General features: G+C 43.4%; 1 protein-coding gene across 1 annotated transcript in view; it reads left to right on the top strand.

Moving 5' to 3' along the window:
* Positions 1–3,478: 3,478 nt before the first annotated feature.
* Positions 3,479–18,764, top strand: part of FAM171B (family with sequence similarity 171 member B) — a 35,736-nt gene continuing 20,450 nt past the window's right edge. The window contains exon 1 of the mRNA XM_087708071.1: positions 3,479–3,749. Coding sequence (XP_087564197.1) covers positions 3,572–3,749 — 178 coding nt within the window. The 5' untranslated portion in view covers positions 3,479–3,571. The remainder of the gene's footprint in view (positions 3,750–18,764) is intronic.

The raw sequence follows: 18,764 nt of genomic DNA, 5'->3' as shown, positions 1-18,764 counted from the left end.
CCAGCTTGAAGTGTTCCTTTAGGATTTCATTGCCATTCTTATTTTATTTACCAACCAGGGCAATGTGGAATCATTAGCAATGCTACCCAATTCGTTGCTCACTCTTTAATATAGCTCTTTTACAAAAAAATAAAAAAATAAAAAATCCCTCAAAGTCCATGCTTGATAGCACTCATGCAAAACACCTCTTCAATATGAAATTGTTAATTTATCCCTGTTTTCTGCCTCCAACTTTTGGGGATTTTGTCTTTTTATTCTAGAGGTGCTGTATTTATTCAGTAGCCTTTGAAGAATGTTTTTTTTTTAATTAAGTCTATGTACGCATTATTGATAAAATGTTGTACCCAAGTATACAGTGTTCATTATAAAAAAAAATTGGATTCACAAGGCAAGAAAAAAGCTTCTCTGCAAAGCTGGTTGTCCCATCAGTATTATTTTATTATTATTATTACTTTCTATCATTTTCCCTTTTTGTCCTTATGCCTCCAAATTTTCTGCACCCACACCATCTGTTTTAAAAATTGAAGTGACACTGATTATTTTTCATTCTTTTGGGTGCAAATGCTAACCTTTAAAAAAAAAAAGCTCTAATTTTACTTTTTAATTAAAAATCCTCAGAGGACTGTCACAGTAGAATATGTTATCTCTAATTTGTCATTTGTTTTTTTCTTTTTAAGCTTTGTTTTGGTACACATCTTATTTTCCGCTTGAAATCTCGATGTTGTTTCCAGTTCAATAACTTCTAAGTCATGGACAAGATTAATCTACATGCAATCAGAAATGCAAAAGCTTTTTGTGTCCCTATAATGCTAAAAATGTGGATCTGGGGCAGGGATTTAATATTTAAAGTGAAATTTGTTGTTTACAATATAGCATAAGCTTCAGAGATATATTTTAAAAGCTTATAGTGAATAAGCGGGGTAGAGGTGGGAGATGTGGAAGGCAGAAGTGATTACCCATGATAACATAAAGAAACATATGCTGTAGACCTAACTGTGCTGAAGACCATTATCTTCATGTCCTGTTGACCAAGGGAACAAATTAATAGGGGCATTGATGAATGTCCTGCTTCTGGAACAGACCTTGAAATATCAGCTGCAAAGAGGAGGAATAAAAGCATGGGCGGTTACAGTTTTGGCATAAGGGCAAAGGTAATTTTCTGTGGTTTCTGGTGGATCCAAAATAAAATAAACATTGTGTATTCCTGTAGAACCAAATGTTACTAGAATTGTGATTTGTCTCTTTACGCCTGCTGAAAAAAACAGTCTATATGTTGAAAGAAATGTCCTTCTGGGTTCAGCTCCAAGTGGGGAAAAAGACACTGGAGACATGGAGGCTGCTTGGAAAGATGGTTTATTGTTGGACAGGGCCACATGGCTTGAGCCCTGTACAGAAAAGGTGATCACATGCTTCAATGTAGGTGGAGAAGAAGAGAAGGCTGAGGAAGGGGCTTGCTAGGCTTTTTATACCCTGTTTAGTCCCACCTCTCTGTTTCCTGTTCCTGTGTAAGAAATGTATTCTAATTGGTTGTCAGACTCCCATGGGACCATGCAGGGCGCTACTCTCTAGGCTGTTTTGAATCCAGGTATGAGTTCTCAGATGCCATGTGGAGAGTTGAGTAAAAGGCCAATATTATCATGCCTTTCTGTAGCTGCTGCTGAAGTCTTTATTATGTAAAGTGGGCTAGCCTGGCTAGTCTTAATGGGCCTATTGACAAAGTGGGGGTGGGCAGGAAGCTACAGGGAACTATTCTGTCTTCTTTTCACATCCAGAGAAACATTCTGCCTTTTCAATATTTCCTAGGATATTTCATTTTTCTGGGAGAGGGCTGGATGATAACTTCCCACATATACAAACCACTTTCACTATAGCAATGTTAGAATTCTCAGATCTGTACTTGTGATGGCTGGTTGCTGCCAAAATTTGTGATCTGTGTTTTCACAGAGATTTCAAGTGAATCCAATCCACATTTTATGACACACTGATGTCAAAAGTTGGTAGCTGCAAGCTATCTGGAATTTGATGTATAAACCTGTAAATTTTTGTGACTCACTGCGTATTTGAATCTCCAGGGTTCTGTCATAATGATGCCATCAACTGTTGGGATTGTGGTGACTCATTCTTTGCAAATGCAGCTTTTGGTTTGAAGAGTTCATGCGAATGTAACAGGATCTATACTTGGATCTGTTTTTGCATCATGGTTAGCTCCAATAGCTAGCATAAAATTCCCTGTTAAAATGATATGAAACCAATATATGTTCCATGCTTGATCTTTGATGTGCCCCCAACCTCAGTGGAGGATTAAGGCTCGCTGGTGCCCTAAGCACTGACAAATCTTGGTGCTGATGAAAGAAATCTCCCTCTGGGTTCGGCTCCAAGTGGGGAAAAAGAGACTGGAGACATGGAGGCTGCTTGGAAAGATGGTTTATTGTTGGACAGGACCACATGGCTTGAGTCCTGAACAGAAAAGGTGATCACATGCTTCAATGTTGGTGGAGAAGAAGAGAAGGGCCGAGGGAGGGGCTTGCTAGGCTTTTTATAACTTGTTCAGTCCCACCTCTCTGTTTCCTGTTCCTGTGTAAGAAATGTATTCTGATTGGTTGTCAGACTCCCATGGGGACATGCAGGGGGCAACTCTCTGGGCTGTGTTTTGAATCCAGGTTTGGTTGAGTTCTCAGATGCCACGTGGTCAGTTGGGGCCAATATTATCATGCTTTCCTGTAGCTGAAGTTGAGAAGTCTTTATTATGTAAAGTGGACTAGCTTGGCCTTCTTAATGGCCCATTAACAAGGTGGGGATGGGCAGGAAACTGCAGGCAGCTATTCTGTCTTTTAAAACATCTTTCTTTCTTTTCACATCCAGAGAAACATTCTGCCTTTTCAATATTTCCTAGGATATTTCATTTTTTCTGGGAGAGGGCTGGGTGATAACTTCCCACAGTGCCTCCCTCCTTTGTACATTCTGTACAAATCTTCATTGGGTTTTTTTTTCCCTTTCTCAATTTTGTGGTGCCCCTTTAGGCCTGGCACCCTAAGCACTGCTTAGTCTGCTTAATGGTTAATACACACCACTGTACGATCTTGCTCCCTTTAGGCATGTATGCATCTTGGAGAGAGAGGGGCACCCAGGTACCATTTCTGGGAAACAAGATATTCGCTAAGAGGCCAAGAAAAATGACAGCAGGCTGCCTCAAATCAGATCCCAAATCTAAGTGTAGCTTTCCAGACACTACAACATCAGGGATCTGGCGTCGTCTTGCAAACCATCTGGAAGGCACCAGGTGGCCTCCAGGAGGGAGCAACTCCCCAAACATAACGGCGCACAGGTGAGGGTCGATAAAATAATCCCCCCCGTGGGGGGGGGGGAGAGAGAGACTCGTCTCCCCTCTGACTCCTCCCTCCGTATCACGTGGTTGCAGGAGAGCCGCGGAGGCGCGCGCGGGGGTGCAAAGAGTCGGGCGCCGCTTCCTTGGCGTCGCGGCGGCTCAGCTGCGCCCGGGCGGCTGCGCTCTCGCCGTTTGGCCGCTCTTCTTCACCCGCAATATGCCTCCGCTGCCCTCCGGCTGGCCGCCATGCCTGGGATTCCGCCGACCTCCTCGCTGCTGGGATTGGCCGCCGCGACGTTTTGCCTCCTCTCGTTGCTGAAGAGCCGCCCGGGCTCCGCGGCCGCCACCGGCGCCGTCGGCTTAACCAGGCGTCCTCCGCAGACAGCCGGCTTGTCGACGCCGTCTTCCTCCATGGCTGCTCCAGGTAGGCGCCTCTCTTTTCGGCCCCGGCGGCTAGGCGAAGGTTTTCTTCCCGGCGACCCAATTGGCATCCTCGGCGTCCCATTGCACCTTTCGGCGCCTGGGGCGCTGCGAGGGATGCCTCTCCTCCCTGCCTCCTTCCCTGCTTCCAGCCATTCCCTTCCCTTTAGATCTGCTTCGGTCCTTCCCTCCTCTCTTCATTTTATTCCTCGGCCAGCAGCGGTTCGCGCTTCCTTTTTCGCCTGTAAAGACTTGGTTTTCCTCTTAAGGATGGCGCACGGCTGCCTGGCGCTTGGAAGCCTGGATGGATGGAGGCGCCAGACTCGCAGGGGAGTAGAGAGAGCTCATCTACTCGTTCCCTCTGGGACGAAGATACTCTGCCACCCCCTCCCCCCTCCTGCAATTATGTAAACGGCCTCCTTGTTTTTTGAGTTTGCGGCCATCTCGGCCCCCCGTCTTCTCCCCATCGCATCCTTTGCGCCAGATCCATCTCACGACTTGCCTTCAGGTGGACGGGTAAAAGGGCCAGGAGGCTAGAATTCATTTTTTCCCCCCTTCGGTTAAAAAGAAAAGGGGGAGGCGGGAGGAGAGGAAAGGAATAAGGAATGAAGCCCGGGGAAAGGGCGCTTTTTATCAAAAGGTTCCACAATTTTTAGAAAGGGTTGTTGTTTTTGCCTAGGTAGGGAAATAAGGCAGTGTTTTTCAACCTTTTTTGTGCAAAGGCACACTTTTTTCATGAAAAAAATCACGAGGCACACCACCATTAGAAAATGTTTAAAAAAATTAACTCTATGCCTATATTGACTATATATAAAGTAATTTTCCCACGGCACACCACAGTGGTTGAAAAACACTGAAATAAGGTTGGCTTCCGGAGAGGAGGATTATAATGGTGGTGTAGTATAAACCTTCTCTGGTCCCCAAATGTTTTCTCTCTGGAGAATGTCATCTGCCTTTTTTTAAAAAAAATCCACCTTACTTTTACCTCTTCTAGGTAAACCCCCTCCCTTCCCTTTACTTGCTTCCATCCCCCTTCAATTTGTGCCTTCAGACAGCTTTTCCCCAGGTAAGTAGGTAGGTGCCTTCCCTTTGATGCCTCAGCTTTTCCTTATAAGTCTAGCAGACTCCCCTTTTCTCAGGGGGATTACATTAGACCACATGTGTCACTTGTTATTTATGGGTAGGGGTCTTGCTGGGGAAGGGTCTTGACCACTGTGTGCTTAATGAAGCGGCTTCCTTGCCTCTTGGGAGGTGTGAATTAGCCCTCCGGTTGCTCTTCCTTTCCCACTGCGGGGGTTTTAATCTCTCCTGAAGAGCAGCTGCAGCTCTACTTTAAAGCGAATAGGAAAGCAGCTCCTTTGGCATATGGCGACTCGATTGTCTTTCGCAATTCCCTTGTAACCACAGAAAGGAAAATATTTTATTCTTATTTATACAAGATGCCTCTGATTGGTAGGCTAGAGTCCATAATTTAAGCACAAGAGGGTTTTGGATTTATTTATTTTTTTTGCATATCAAAATTTTGTCTGTTTGTACGTGCACATATGTATTCGGTATATGTCTAGATATTTACAGTCCTACATTAGTGCAAATCCTAGTGTTTGAATATTGAGCAACTCCCATTTTCTGCTTTCACTGGGCATTGGTTCAAATAATGTCATGTATGACACATCCAGTCAGGAGTGTAGCTATTCAGTGATCTGTGACTGCATCTTTGATGGTTTTAATTTATGGTTTAATTTACAAAAGAAGTGTTGGTTTGTGACATTGCCTATAATTTTCAATGATAAAGGCTTTCTCTCTCTTCCTAATCAGAGTGAACTTTGCTGTCTCCTTTTCTCTTAAGTCTTCAAATATATCATTTTGCATTATCCTTTGAAGGATAAGTGGTGGCTTTGCAATATATTCTGTATGCCACTTGAAAGTGGTCTTTAGTTTGTAAGGTAATAGTAAACATGCCTTAAAAGTAAGTGTATCTTGGATCTTGGTTGCAAAGACTAATCTGTATTTCATCTCCCTTCTGATACAAATCTATGAGCTCATTTGTTTCCTGCCCTCACCACATATATACCTTCCTGCTAATAGTGAGTACCATGTTCCTTCCATAAGAAGATTCTGAAATGAATCTTGCTTTGCAGATTCTCCTACATTACAGTTATGTTATTAAATAATTGGTACTCATATGAAGCCTTATTTTTAATGTTTGGATCAGAGCTACTTTAAGTTAGCAGCTCATCATTTATGTCTTAAAAATCCTCATATTAATTCAGTATAGCTTGAATGTCTCTCTGGCAAGAGAGTCAAGAATACATTTCTTCTTTATGGAAATGTGACTCTATGGTTAAGCAGCATCCATTTGAAAGATATAGTGATATGATTAAATGAAGCTGGCATTTTTAAATAAGATTAAGAGTGGGGGATAACTTTGATCCACATATTTATGCAACCTGAGCTTCTTTGCATTTATCTGATAATAAGGTAGGCTATGTAGCATAGTTACAATTTGAGGTTGTGTATTCTTCTGAATTTTCCAATACATTTACCGGTATTTGCTTCAATGACTGAGTAATGATAAAGTGTGGGTTTAAAACATATTATGGAAAATATCATGGAAATAACTGCACATTTGGGGGTGGGGGCTTTTTAAAAATTCAATGTGCTATTAAAACTGAATGAATTTATTAAGCGCCATGGTGGAGCTGTGGTTAGAATGCAGTACTGCAGGCTATTTCTGCTGACTGCCTGCTGCAAGAAGTTTGGCACCTCAAATTTCACCGGCTCAAGGTTGACTCCGCCTTCCATCCTTCTGAGGTCGGTAAAATGAGGAACCAGATTTTTGGGGCAATATATAGACTCTGTAAACCGTTAGAAAGGGCTGTAAAGAACTGTGAAGCATGCTAGGGCTCTTGAGAATTGATCCTATAGAACAGTGTTTCTCAACCTTGGCAACTTGAAGATGTCCGGACTTCAACTCCCAGAATTCCCCAGCCAGCGAATGCTGGGAGTTGAAGTCCGGACATCTTCAAGTTGCCAAGGTTGAAAAACACTGCTGTAGAATAAGGAGATTACTTTATATTTTAAGAACAAAGGAAAAATGTCACGACCAAACTTCCTCAGCTTCAGTATGCAAAATATAGAATAAGAGAATAATAAATGAATAATAACAAATAATAAATAATGTCACGAATAAGAGAAGGATTTGAATCCAGGTGTTCTTGGTCAAAATTCAACAGATAAACTGGTCTGACTAGCTATATTGGATAGCAGCTTCCATAATACTCAATATCAGTTGGGCACTGAAGTTCAGTGAGGGCTAACCTTTTTCTAAAGGTGTGTCAAAAGTGTGCGTGTGCACGTGTGCCCACCCACCTGTGCAGGTGTGTGCAACCCCCTGCACATGCGTGCATGATCCTCCCCTGCGCATGCGTGCCTCCCCCCCCCCGTGCATGGAATTCTTTCATGGTGCAGGGTGGTGATAGGAATCTTAGAGCTTCAACAAATTTACTGTCAAACACTATTCCCCCCCCCAAATAAAATTAACGTATGTCTTAGTTTAGAGGTCATTCTATATATTATATATTATTTTGTGTTTATTTATTTGCTTGCTACTTTTAAGATAAAAACCATGAGGAGGAGAAGGAGCCTGTTCTAATCACTGGTCCCTGTCATCCCGCCACCACTGCTTCAGATTTTTCAATTACAGTCACCTGAATTGGATTAGCTCTGAGGGTGAATAACTACTTAAGCTGTGGTTGCTTCTCTCATAAGAGCAGCCTTGCATCGCACACTGAAGCACTGATTGATCTAGTTAGGAACTACATAGATCAGGACAACTATGGTAACTGAATCTTGCAAGTTTAAATAATTCCCTTTTTTTCTTCACTTTATCTTTGGGTGAACTAAGGAGAGGCCTGTCTTGAGAGATTTTCTCAAATTAATTTCTTAGAAAGGACTTAAGCCCTGCTTATCTGACCACTCCACTCCTTTGCTAGCAGCTTTTCTGGCTGACCTTTAAGGCCTTTCCCTATGCCCTCTGCAAGCATTACTAGACTGAAACGTTGATTGGTCCCATCATTATCCAAATCCTTAAGAATACCAAGTATTGCATGTAACTTAGTGAAAAGATAGCAAAAGGTTGGTGGATAGCTGTCCATTTTTTTATTATTATTATTTTTTGGGGGTGAATTGTGATTATAGCTATTATAGTTGGTAGCTTTTTTTTTTTAAACAAAGAATCCAAATCTAATCCTGGGTTGAAAAAAAACCCGTGATATTCTTCAGGCTTAGAAATGCATGCAATTAAACAGCACATGCCATTTGGACCTTTTATTTTATTTTTTACAAAGAGATGTTGGATGTTTCAGGGCCTTTTCTGTCATTTGAAATGAATCAAGAATTATATGGATTTTAGTGGGGGGGGGATTAAATTACTCAAATGTAACATCTTGCTGACGGTATTTTTTCCCCCCTGAGTTTGGAGATAGATTTATTTGGTTTTTATCCCCCCCACTTTTTTTTTCTGTGCTACCTATCCCGCATCTTTTTATTATTACCGCTTCAGAAAACAGTCTCTCTTGGTCATTAAGATAGTGTAAAGAGGTTTCTAAAAAAAATAATTGCATGGTAAAACGCTGAAGGGGCCTCTGAGGATGATGATGGTGATAATGATGATTCTGACAACATTTCAAGTAGTTGTCTAACATCAAAAGTCCCCAAACTTTCTTGGTTTCCTTAGTGACTTAATCTTTTAATGGTACCCCAGGCCCATGATGGCGAACCTATGGCACGCATGCCAAAGGTGTGTGCTATAGGTTCGCCATCTGGGCCTAGGGCACCATGCAGAGACCTTTCTGTTGCTCAGCTCCACTCCACTGCGCATGCATGCATGCCTCCCACCGGCCAGCTGATTTTCGGGTCTCTGCCACACAGAGGGCCTCTGGAGCCTGGGAGAGGCCATTTCTCCCCTCCCAGAGATGCGAGGAAAGCCTCCCGAGCTTGGGGAGGGCAAAAACGCCCACCCGTCATGGCGCAGGAGGCCGAGTAGGCCAGGTGAGGGGGGGTACATATGCAGGGTGGGTCGCACATGTATGCCCTGGGGTGCGGGTGCATTGCATTGTGGGTGGGCACACACGATTTCGGCATGCAAGGAGAAAAAAGGTTAGCAATCACTGCCCTAGGGCAAAATAAATGTATGGCTTTAGTTTTTTGGAGTCGCTTGCCATTCCTCTTGTATGCAATTGTTCAGGTTGTGACTCTCCCTCCTGCCTTCCACACCCATTACAGATACATCCAACCAAGGAATTATAGACTCTAGGCCAGAGGTGTCAAACCCAAGGCCTGCAGGCTGGATCCGGCCCACCGAGTGCTTAGATCTGGCCCTCGGGGCCACCCTGGAAACAGCGAAGGACTGTCCCTTGGTCCCTCCATCAGCGAAAACGGGCTCTCGAGCTCCATTTTCAGCTGCGACGGCCTTCTACAACCCTCTGCCAGTGAAAATGGATCTCACAGTGTTAAGACTCATGATTTGTGTGTCTTGTCTGGATTACTTTTAAGAGCAGACAGTCTGGGTCATTTAATGCTGCATTTCTTTGAGTCCCAGTTTATCTGGATCAGAAAGTGATGCTGTGGATTAGTGGTCTCCCCATTATATTTATAGCATGTACATCTGGCATCTCCATGGCTGTAGTCTGTATTGGATGGTCTTAAGTGTGGTGGTGGTGGTGGGGTTTGCGCTTATGTGTGAAATTAGAAATATTGTATGATACTGAGTTTCTTTTCCTTGGTATTAGTATGTAGATTGATCTCTTCCAGTCTGTTGGCTGCTGTGACGTTCCCAGATTTGCTGGCATTACTTGGTTACAATCTTTACTATTTCTTTTGTTTGCCATATATATTTTATATCATTAAAATCTGGGCCAATCTCTTTGGAGAAAGCTGTTCCATGAAGCAGCAACTATTGTAACAGAAAGTATTTTCTCATGACCATCAAGCCCCCGCTTCAACCCAACTATTTGTGGCAGGATACACACGTGTCTTAAAAAGATGGGGCTGATCATATAGGACAGGCCATTAAATCTTTTTGACTTGTTCAGTAGAACTGTTATTCTACAGAAACACTATTAGTTTTTGTCACAATTAAAACGGATGTCACCAGATAGATGCACTTGAAGAAGAAGATGATGATATCCATTCATTGTGTCTTGACTCAACGATTCTGTCTCTCCACATCTTTCAATCTTGCACTACTATGAGTTGCTCTATGTTCTGGCTGGTGTCAGCTTTGATGGTGTCCAGCTGCTGTGTTCTTTGACAGCCTGCTTTCTTTTTACTGCTGATTCTTCCAAACGTAATTGATTTCTGCAGTGAATTCCCCCACATGGCACGGTCAAAATAAGTGAGACACTGTTTTATGATTTTGCCTTCCGGTGACATGTATGCTGTTATGCTCTCCAGTACTTGCTGGTTAAATCACCTCTGCTGTCCAATAAAAACGCAGGAGCCTTCTCCAGCATGACAGCTCAGATGAGTCAGTTTTCTTTCTGTCACACATACAAAAACATAAAAATCATGATTTTGTGCATCTTGATTCTGTGTTTCTCCAAAAATAAGATAGTGTCTTATTTTCTTTTGACCCCTGAAATAAGCACTTGGCCTTATTTTTGGGGAGGACTTACTATTTTTGAGGTGCAGGAGGTGGCGAGCATGGTAACCTCGTGGCTGCTACCGTGGTGCAATATTTTAGCGCATGTGCTCAAAAGCCCGAGTGGGCTTATTATCCGGGGAGGTGTTATTTTCAGGAAAACAGGGTAATGCTGTATATGCTGTATGTTTGGGGAAAATCTGCTTGTGTGTTAAAAATTGCTTTTGGGTACTTTAGTTAGAACATTATTAAGGGACAAGCATGTGGAAATGCACTTGCCTGCAAACCTAATAGACAGGGATCCAGTTCTCAGGATAGTCTGTACCATTTTAGAGCCAAGGTGGCGCAGTGGTTAAATGCAGCACTGCAGGCTACTGCTAGATCAGCAGGTCAGTGGTTCAAATCTCACCGGCTCAGGGTTGACTCAGCCTTCCATCCTTCCGAGGTGGGTAAAATGAGGACCCAGATTGTTGGGGGCAATATGCTGACTCTCTGTAAACCGCTTAGAGAGTCCTGAAAGGCCTATGAAGCGGTATATAAGTCTACTGCTATTGCTATTGCTATTGCTATTTAGCAGGCAGACTGGGAGTGAGGTCTGGAGGTAAAGGTTTGTAGCAGAATTATTCAATATACTTCCAACAGGTCTAGAAAGAGGTAAATGCTGTCCCTTTGATGTGGAATTTGAATACATGAACTGAACTAAAATATAAAGTTGGATCAACATATTACCATAACCCACAATAACAAGACTAAAGATAACCCTCTGTGTCTTTTGTAAGCTTCCTCACAACTCAATAAATAATGAAAATTAATAGAGTCTCTAGTCCAGTGTTTCTCAACCGTAGCAACTTGAAGATGTCTGGACTTCAACTCCCAGCATTCGCTGGCTGGGGAATTCTGGCAGTTGAAGTCCAAACATCTTCAAGTTGCCAAGGTTGAGAAACACTGCTCTAGTCTTATCATTTCTGCATTTTACTAGTTATGGAGAAATTTGGATGTTAACCAATTCAGGTAGAATAAAAATGAGAGACTTTCTGTTTTTATAGTGTACTGTATAATTTAAGCCCAAAGAAGATTGCATACTGACTTGTATTGTAAAGGTAAAGGTTCCTCTCGCACATATGTGCTAGTTATTCCTGACTCTAGGGGTGTGCGCTCGTTTCCGTTTCAAAGCCAAAGAGCCAGCGCTGTCTGAAGACGTTCTCCTTGTCATGTGGTTAGTGTTGTGGCCCAGCAGGAGCCGTTGGAGCTGCAAACAGACTCCGCCAGCAAGGGGCCTTATGAGTCGGCTCTGGAAGAGGTGGAGGACCCTCGACAGGGTTCCGACTTTGAGCAGGGTGCAGAGAGGTTGGTTGGTCACCAGGAGGCGCCTGAGGCATGGAGCAGTGGTGAGAGCCGAAGGGAGGGTGCTCATGACGTCAGGCCTTGGAGTAGTGACGAGGAGACAAGGGAGGTGGTCCTGGATGCCAGGCAATGCCGGGCAGATCGACGGAGAACACAGCTACGCAGTTACAAAAGATAATTGGACTCAGCTGGTGGTAATTAGGCTCCTCTCAAGATTGTATTTAAGGAGGGACTCAGGGAGGAGTCTGATTTGCAGGATTCAACTTCTTTCATAACACTGGAGAAGCTGTTATCTGTCTATGTTGAAGTCTGAGTTGCTGCCAAGGTTCTTATCTTTTTGTTTATGCTTGTTTGTTTATGCTTGGGCTTTCAGCCACCGAAGTTTATGTTTCCTGTTAATTAAAGTGCTGTGAAATTCCAGTTAAGCTTGTCTCGGCATTTCTTACTGGATGGAGGAGGGGGTCAGAACAGTTAGCATGACTAAATGCCCAAAGGTGGACAAAATGCAGTTACCTTCCCATGAAAGGTGGTTCCTATTTTTTTAACTTGCATGTGTATGTGCTTTTGAACTGCAAGGTTGACTGAAGCTGGGACAAGTAACCGGAGCTCTGTTATGCGGCGCTAGGGATTCGAACCGCCAAACTGCTGACCATTCTGATCGAAAAGCTCAGCATCTTAGCCACTGAGCTACCACGTCCCTTATAAAGCATTGTACTTTACCACTATACCAATTATGGTTTATTTAGAAGGCCATCATTATGTGGACTAGAAGAGAGTATTTGTAGCTGAAGTTTGAACTGTGGAGTCCTTAGTGCTCTCTGAGTTTGGTTATTTTCTTTGCAGGCACTTCATTCGCCAACTAGGTAACACCATGAGTGCTAGAAGGGAATAGCCTTAATTTTTGGAATCCATCAAAAAGGCAAAGCCTTTTATTCACAATATGACTTGCTCATGGCCTTTTCCAGCAATACAAGTGGTTAAAAAAAAACAATTCCTCTTGCATTAATTTAAAATAGGATTTATGCACTGAAAAGTTAAAACAGCCCCATTTAACTAAGTTTTGGAATTAATATTTGAATGTAAATGTTAATCAGTTTAGAGATCCTCTTTCTTGAAGTATTCATTATGAAATTTTAAAAATGCACGAAACGTGCATAGTACACTTAAATGCAAATGACAGTTCTTCCCACAGTTTTGTTGTTTTTTAAGACTAGTGCAGTGATGGCTAACTTTTTTCCCCTCGCGTGCCGAAATCACGTGCCTGTTTGATAGTGCATATGTGCGTGCCCACACCCTAATGCAATGCCCCCTGTGCATACGCACATTACCCCCGTGCATGTGTGTGAACCCCTGTGCCCCCACCGCACATGCGCGCGAGCCTCCCGCACCATGTTTTGTGCCTAGCAGGCCTCCCTGCAACCTCCTGGAACAGAAATAGGCTGTAGGGGGGGACAACCACCCATGCTCCCCCCTCCCGTACATGTGTACATGTCTCCAGCATGCACAGCAGAGACCCGAAAATCAGCTGGCTGGCAGGACAGGCAGGCATGTGCATGGTGAAGCTGAGCTGGGTGACAGCTCACATGCCCACAGAGAGGGCTCTGTGTGCCACCTGTGGCAAGCGTGCCAAAGGTTCGGCATCACGGCTATAGTGCCTGGGTGTCAAACTCGATGGCGTTACATGTCGTATTGTGAAGTTTTCTTTGCCTTTGCAGAGCCAGGGTGGGTGTGGCCTGTGCATGACGCATCCTGCCCACAGGCCGCCAGCTTGAGAGGCCTGCTATAGTGGCAGCACAATAGCCATTCTTTCTTTTACAGCAACATTCTTCTAAGAGAAACAGAGCTCCTATTCTCACCTTCTACTTATCAGTTCACTAGAGGAAAAAGTCTGTGTTTGTGTGCCTGGCCCACCTCCAGACCTGTGACAGACTCACACAGAGAGGCAAAGCTTCCCTCTGAGTTATCCTACCGGAGTGAGCTGAATCTATTAGCTGCTTTTATTGTCGGCCTTCTGTGATATTGTGCATGCTGAATTAATGTAGTGAGAAGACTGGTATTTTCAGCATAACAGATTTTTTCTTTATAGGTCAGTGCACCTTTCATATCTCTAATAAGTCTGAGCAGGAAATAGCATGAGTGAGACATGGAATATGATGGTATTCATTCAACCATGACCAAATAAATCACCCTGCATATGGGGTTCGGAGATCCTTGGCAAGTGAGATGCACATTGGAGACAACGTCTGGTAAAATCTGAAGTTTACATCAGGAATTTTTTAAACAGAGCAAACTGAAAAGACTGTAAAAAGATCCCTGGACTAATTTAGTGCTAAGGAAGAGAATGAGATTCCATACATCTTTGATGCAGAAATGTTCTTTAACATACACCCCCCCCCCCCTTTATTGGCTGCTTATGCCATAGATTAGCCTTTTCAGATTTAGAAATTTGGATTAGGGGTTGGGAAACTGTTCTGACCCCCTCCTCCGTCCAGTAACGAATGCCGAGACAAGCTTAACTGGAATGTACTTTAATTAGCAAAATACCAAAACCTCGGTGGCTGAAAGCCAAGCATAACAAACAGATAAAGACCTTGGCAGCAACTCAGACAAACTCAGGCAGCAATAAACACAGATAAGGCTTGGCAGCAATCCAGCCTGCCAAGCTCACAGTACTGTCCTCCGACATTCACTCCTGCGTTGACTTCTACAAAGATGACCATGTGCACAAGTAGCTTTTATAGTCTGGAGAGGAGCTAATGAGCACCAGCTGAGTACAATCACCTGTAATTGCGTAATTGTTCCTGATGCCCAGTAGCTCTTTGATGGCGTGCATCCAGGAACAACTCACTGCTGGCTTCTGGATCACTCTCCCTTGTCTCCTCCCCACTGGTCCAAGGCTCAGGCGCCTCCTGGTAGCCAACCAGTCTCTCTGCGCCCTGCTCGGAGTCGGAACCCTGTCCAGGATCCTCCACATCCTCCAGAGCCTACTCATAGGGCCCCTCGCTGTCGGATTTTGGTGGCAGCTCCAATGGCTCCTGCCGTGACCCGTCAAAACCGCGTTCCACAAAAGCGCGGTCGACGAAATCGCGTATGTGACGTCATCACAACGCGACGAAAAAGATCGAAAAATTGAAATAAAAATTAAATTACAGCAAGCCGATTCACATAAAGGTAAGGGTTAGGTTAAGGGTTAGGGTTAGGTTTTTCATTAGGTTAAGGGTTAGGGTTAGGTTTAGGGTTAGGTTAAGGCTTAGGTTTAGGGTTAGATTTAGGGTTAGGTTTGGGGTTAGATTTAGGGTTAGGTTTGGGGGGGTTAGGGTAAGGTTTTCGCTTTATTTTTACATTTTTCGATCTTTTTCGTCGCACTGTGATGACGTCACATACGCGCTTTCGTCGACCGCGATTTTGTCGTCCGCGGTTTTGTGGTGGAACCGGCTCCTGCTGGGCCACAACAGGAAACTATAGTTCATGGGGCAGATGCTTGTTTCTATGGGGGCTGTGAGATAAGAATGGACAGCAGGCAAGCGGCAGAGTTCCAGGCCTGAGCCTCGGCCTTTTTGGGGCCAAGGGTAGGGCATCCTGGGTGGTGGCAGCTTCCTTACTGGTGAGCTGGTCTGTCCAACTGTCTGGCTGGTAACTTCTTGACTTGCAGGCCTGCCAGACACAGCCAAAGTGGCAGAAGAGGGCCAGGATGTGGCCCTTTACAGAAAAAGTTTGCTGACCCCTGACCAAGACATTAAGAGAAGGTACCTTAACAGAGAAAGTGTTTAGTGACATGGCTATGACTATCTTCATCTTCTCATCCTTACTGTCATGTTTTCTTGGCAAGATGTGGGGAAAAAATGGCAGAAATAGTAGACCTTTTTTTTTAAAAAAAATGACAACTTTCAAGGATTACCCTGTAACCCATTTTTAAAACATTTCTCTTGGGTATTGTAGGTATTGTAAGATGGGTATTGTAGGTGTGAAGAGATTAAAGAAGCTGCCCATAGAGATAACACACTCAAAACAATATATACGGTGTCCTAATTTAATCTAAAAACAAAACTTTCAAAAACTTAATTTTCTGGCTGGAGATTAGGATAGCATCTTCTTGCTCTTCTGGGTTTATAGGCCGAATGGTATATCACTTTCACAAGGTTAGCATCATCTTGGAGTTTCATGGAAAATTGCCAAAGGAGAAGTTTTTATGTGATGTAAGTCCCAGAGTTTTCATAATCAAGGTCTTAAATATATATGAGGTGGGTTGTTCTTCCTAAGCTCTGAACAAGTATTTATTGAGTGTCAGGATTGGCATGTCTTCTTCAGACACTGTACAGGTAGTCCTCGGCTTACAACGGTTCATTTAGTGTCAATTCAAAGTTACAACAGCAATTAAAAAAATAACTCACGACCATTTTTCACAGTGACGGTCTTTGCAGCATCCCAATGATCACGTGATCGAAATTCAGATGTTTGGCCACTGGTTCATAGTTATGATCTTTGTTGTGTCCCAAGGCCAATGTGATCCCTTTTTTGCGATCTTCTGACAAGCAACGTCAATGGGGAAGCCTGATTCACTTAACAACTGTATTACTAACTAATCGCCTGCAGTTATTCGCTTAACAACTGTGGTAAGAAAGGTCGTAAAAGGGGGCAAAGCTCACTTAACAAATGTCTCACTTAACAACATATATTTTGGGCTCAATTGTGGTCGTACGTCGAGATCTACCTGTACCTCCTGATGGAAATGATGCAGAAAGACAGTCAATAATATGATTTAGTGTGATCTAAAATCCTGTGTCATTGCTTTTTGGCAGCTTAATATGTTAGAGATTAGAAGAATTGCTGTTTTGAGGGATTTGGACCATTTAATCTTATTACAGAGGTGTGGCAAGGCTATTGACAATCTTAACTGTGACAGTTGTGACAGAAGATCTTAAGAGCACAATGACCAGGTGGAGGAGACTGGGCTTGGCAAAGCAGAACACAACAACCCTCCCCCCCCCAAAAAAAAATTGGGGATGCTGCAAAGAAGAAAACACGCACACATCCTTTCCTCCCTATGCAAGCCAGTCCCTTGCCACTGAGTAGCAGATTCTCATCAGCTTGTCAGGCAGTGGGAACAAGGGTAGAATTCTAGGCCTTGTTAAGGCATCTTTCTAGTCCCTGGCCCTGCCAACTCTAATGACATTCTGTTGTGTTTATCAGTCCTCCTTACTTCCAGCAATCTGAAGGGCAGCCCATAGCAACTGCCATTTCTGACAGCTCATGAAGTTGATTTATTTTGCATAGCATTGCAGCTGCCTTCCAGATCCTCCGTTTCCACCACCTTGCACTACTCTCCCTCTCCCCACCTAATTTTTTCCCCAGATTTCCTAGGGAGCTGTCATGGTATGTAAATATCTTTATCAATTAACGATGCAGCTGCACCAAAGATCCCACCAAATGTCTCTCCTCACCACTCTCACTCCTTGCTGACCACAAATGACTCTAGCAAAGGTTTCAGGCTTATTGAGACCCCAGAACCTGAGTTTTAAGTCGTGCTTAAGAGGTGAAGCTCTGGTGATAGAAAAATTGGCTGTTTGAAATGTTTTTTGTCCTTAGACTCTCGAAGTAAATTTATTAAGTTTTCATATAACCTAAAATTTGATGGAACATAGTTTGAAATACCCTGGTCTACATTTATTAATGCCTACCTATAAGAGTGATATGCACAATGGGTTGAGTTAAATGCCATGTCCTTCCCTCTATTAGCTCCAGTAGGGTGACTAAAGAGGCAAATCAGTGTATGTTTGATATCTAGAATCTGCAAAATATGTATTCACAATAAACAGCAATGCAGATTTGATTCCTGGAATCAGCAACACAACAGTGACACTCAACATGCTAATGATTTGCAATTTTTTTTAAAAAGTTTATTTCAAAGACAAACAAAAACATGTTTTTTAAAAAAAAAAAAATTACCGTATTTTTGGACTATAAGACGTTCCGGACTATAAGACACACCTAGCTTTTGGGGAGGAAAACAAGAAAAAAAAATCTGCCTCTGCCTCCCAGCAATTTGCTTCCTTGCAGCAAACAGCCTTGTCAGCTTCAGCACAGCCTGATTTAGCATGAGCAGCTGTTTGGCAGTTGGATTGGCCTCCCGGAATACCACCTATCAGTTGTTCCAGACTGCAGGGATCACAGCTCATTGCAGCCACCTATCACCCCCTTCGTGCGCCCAATTTCCGGCCTCTGTGAGTAACTTTTCGGCCTCTTCGCATCCCATTTTCAGCCCATTCCACCTATTCCCACCACCTGGAATGGGCCAAAAAAGGGACATACGGCGGCTGAAAATGGGATGCGCGGAGGCAGTGATAGGTGGCGGTGATGGGTGGTGATTCCCGCAGCCTGGAAAAGCTGATAGGTTGTATTCTGGGAGGCCAATCCAACCGCCAATCAGCTGCTCATGCTAAATCAGGCTGTGCTGAAGCTGACCAGGCTGTTTGCTGCAAAGAGGCAAATTGCTGGGAAGCAGAGGCCGAAGGTTATTAGGAACTGAGGAAGTGAGATTTCTAAATAAGCACTGTTTTATCTTAAGAAGCATGAACGACTTATTACAGGAGGGACTGCCTCCACATGTATTAAAGGAATGTCAGAATCTTGAACTTGTTTATGAGCAAAACAGAAGTTGTTGCTACAAGTGTCTCTCCTTAGAGTAGCTATAGAAAACATGTGAGCCAGACTTCATTGACAGGAATTCAAGTGGTAATCAGTCATATCTGAAGACATAGCGTCCAGGAATCCATTGCTGCCTCCACTGAGGATCCTTGAAACATATATATTATTTTAATATGCATTCACCCATTATTGATTGTATTAATAAGTAGCCCTAATAAATAAATAAAAAGCACTTAGTTTATTTCTGAACTGAGTGCTTGCTAGTATAGAGCCAAAATGGAAGCTGCTTTGCACAATAATGTGTGCCAGTGAACTTCAAAGCCTTGACTAGATTAGATTATTTATTGCATTTGTATTCTGTATTTCTTCTTGAAGCTCAAGGTGGTCTAG

Source organism: Thamnophis sirtalis, unplaced genomic scaffold, assembly GCF_051295495.1.
Source record: "Thamnophis sirtalis isolate CommonGarterSnake01/CBP01778 unplaced genomic scaffold, rThaSir2_p1.2 scaffold_1, whole genome shotgun sequence".
In the NCBI taxonomy this organism is placed as follows: Eukaryota; Metazoa; Chordata; class Lepidosauria; order Squamata; family Natricidae; genus Thamnophis; species Thamnophis sirtalis.
The sequence above is the reverse complement of the archived record's forward strand: the minus strand, read 5'-3'. Positions and strand labels throughout refer to the sequence as shown.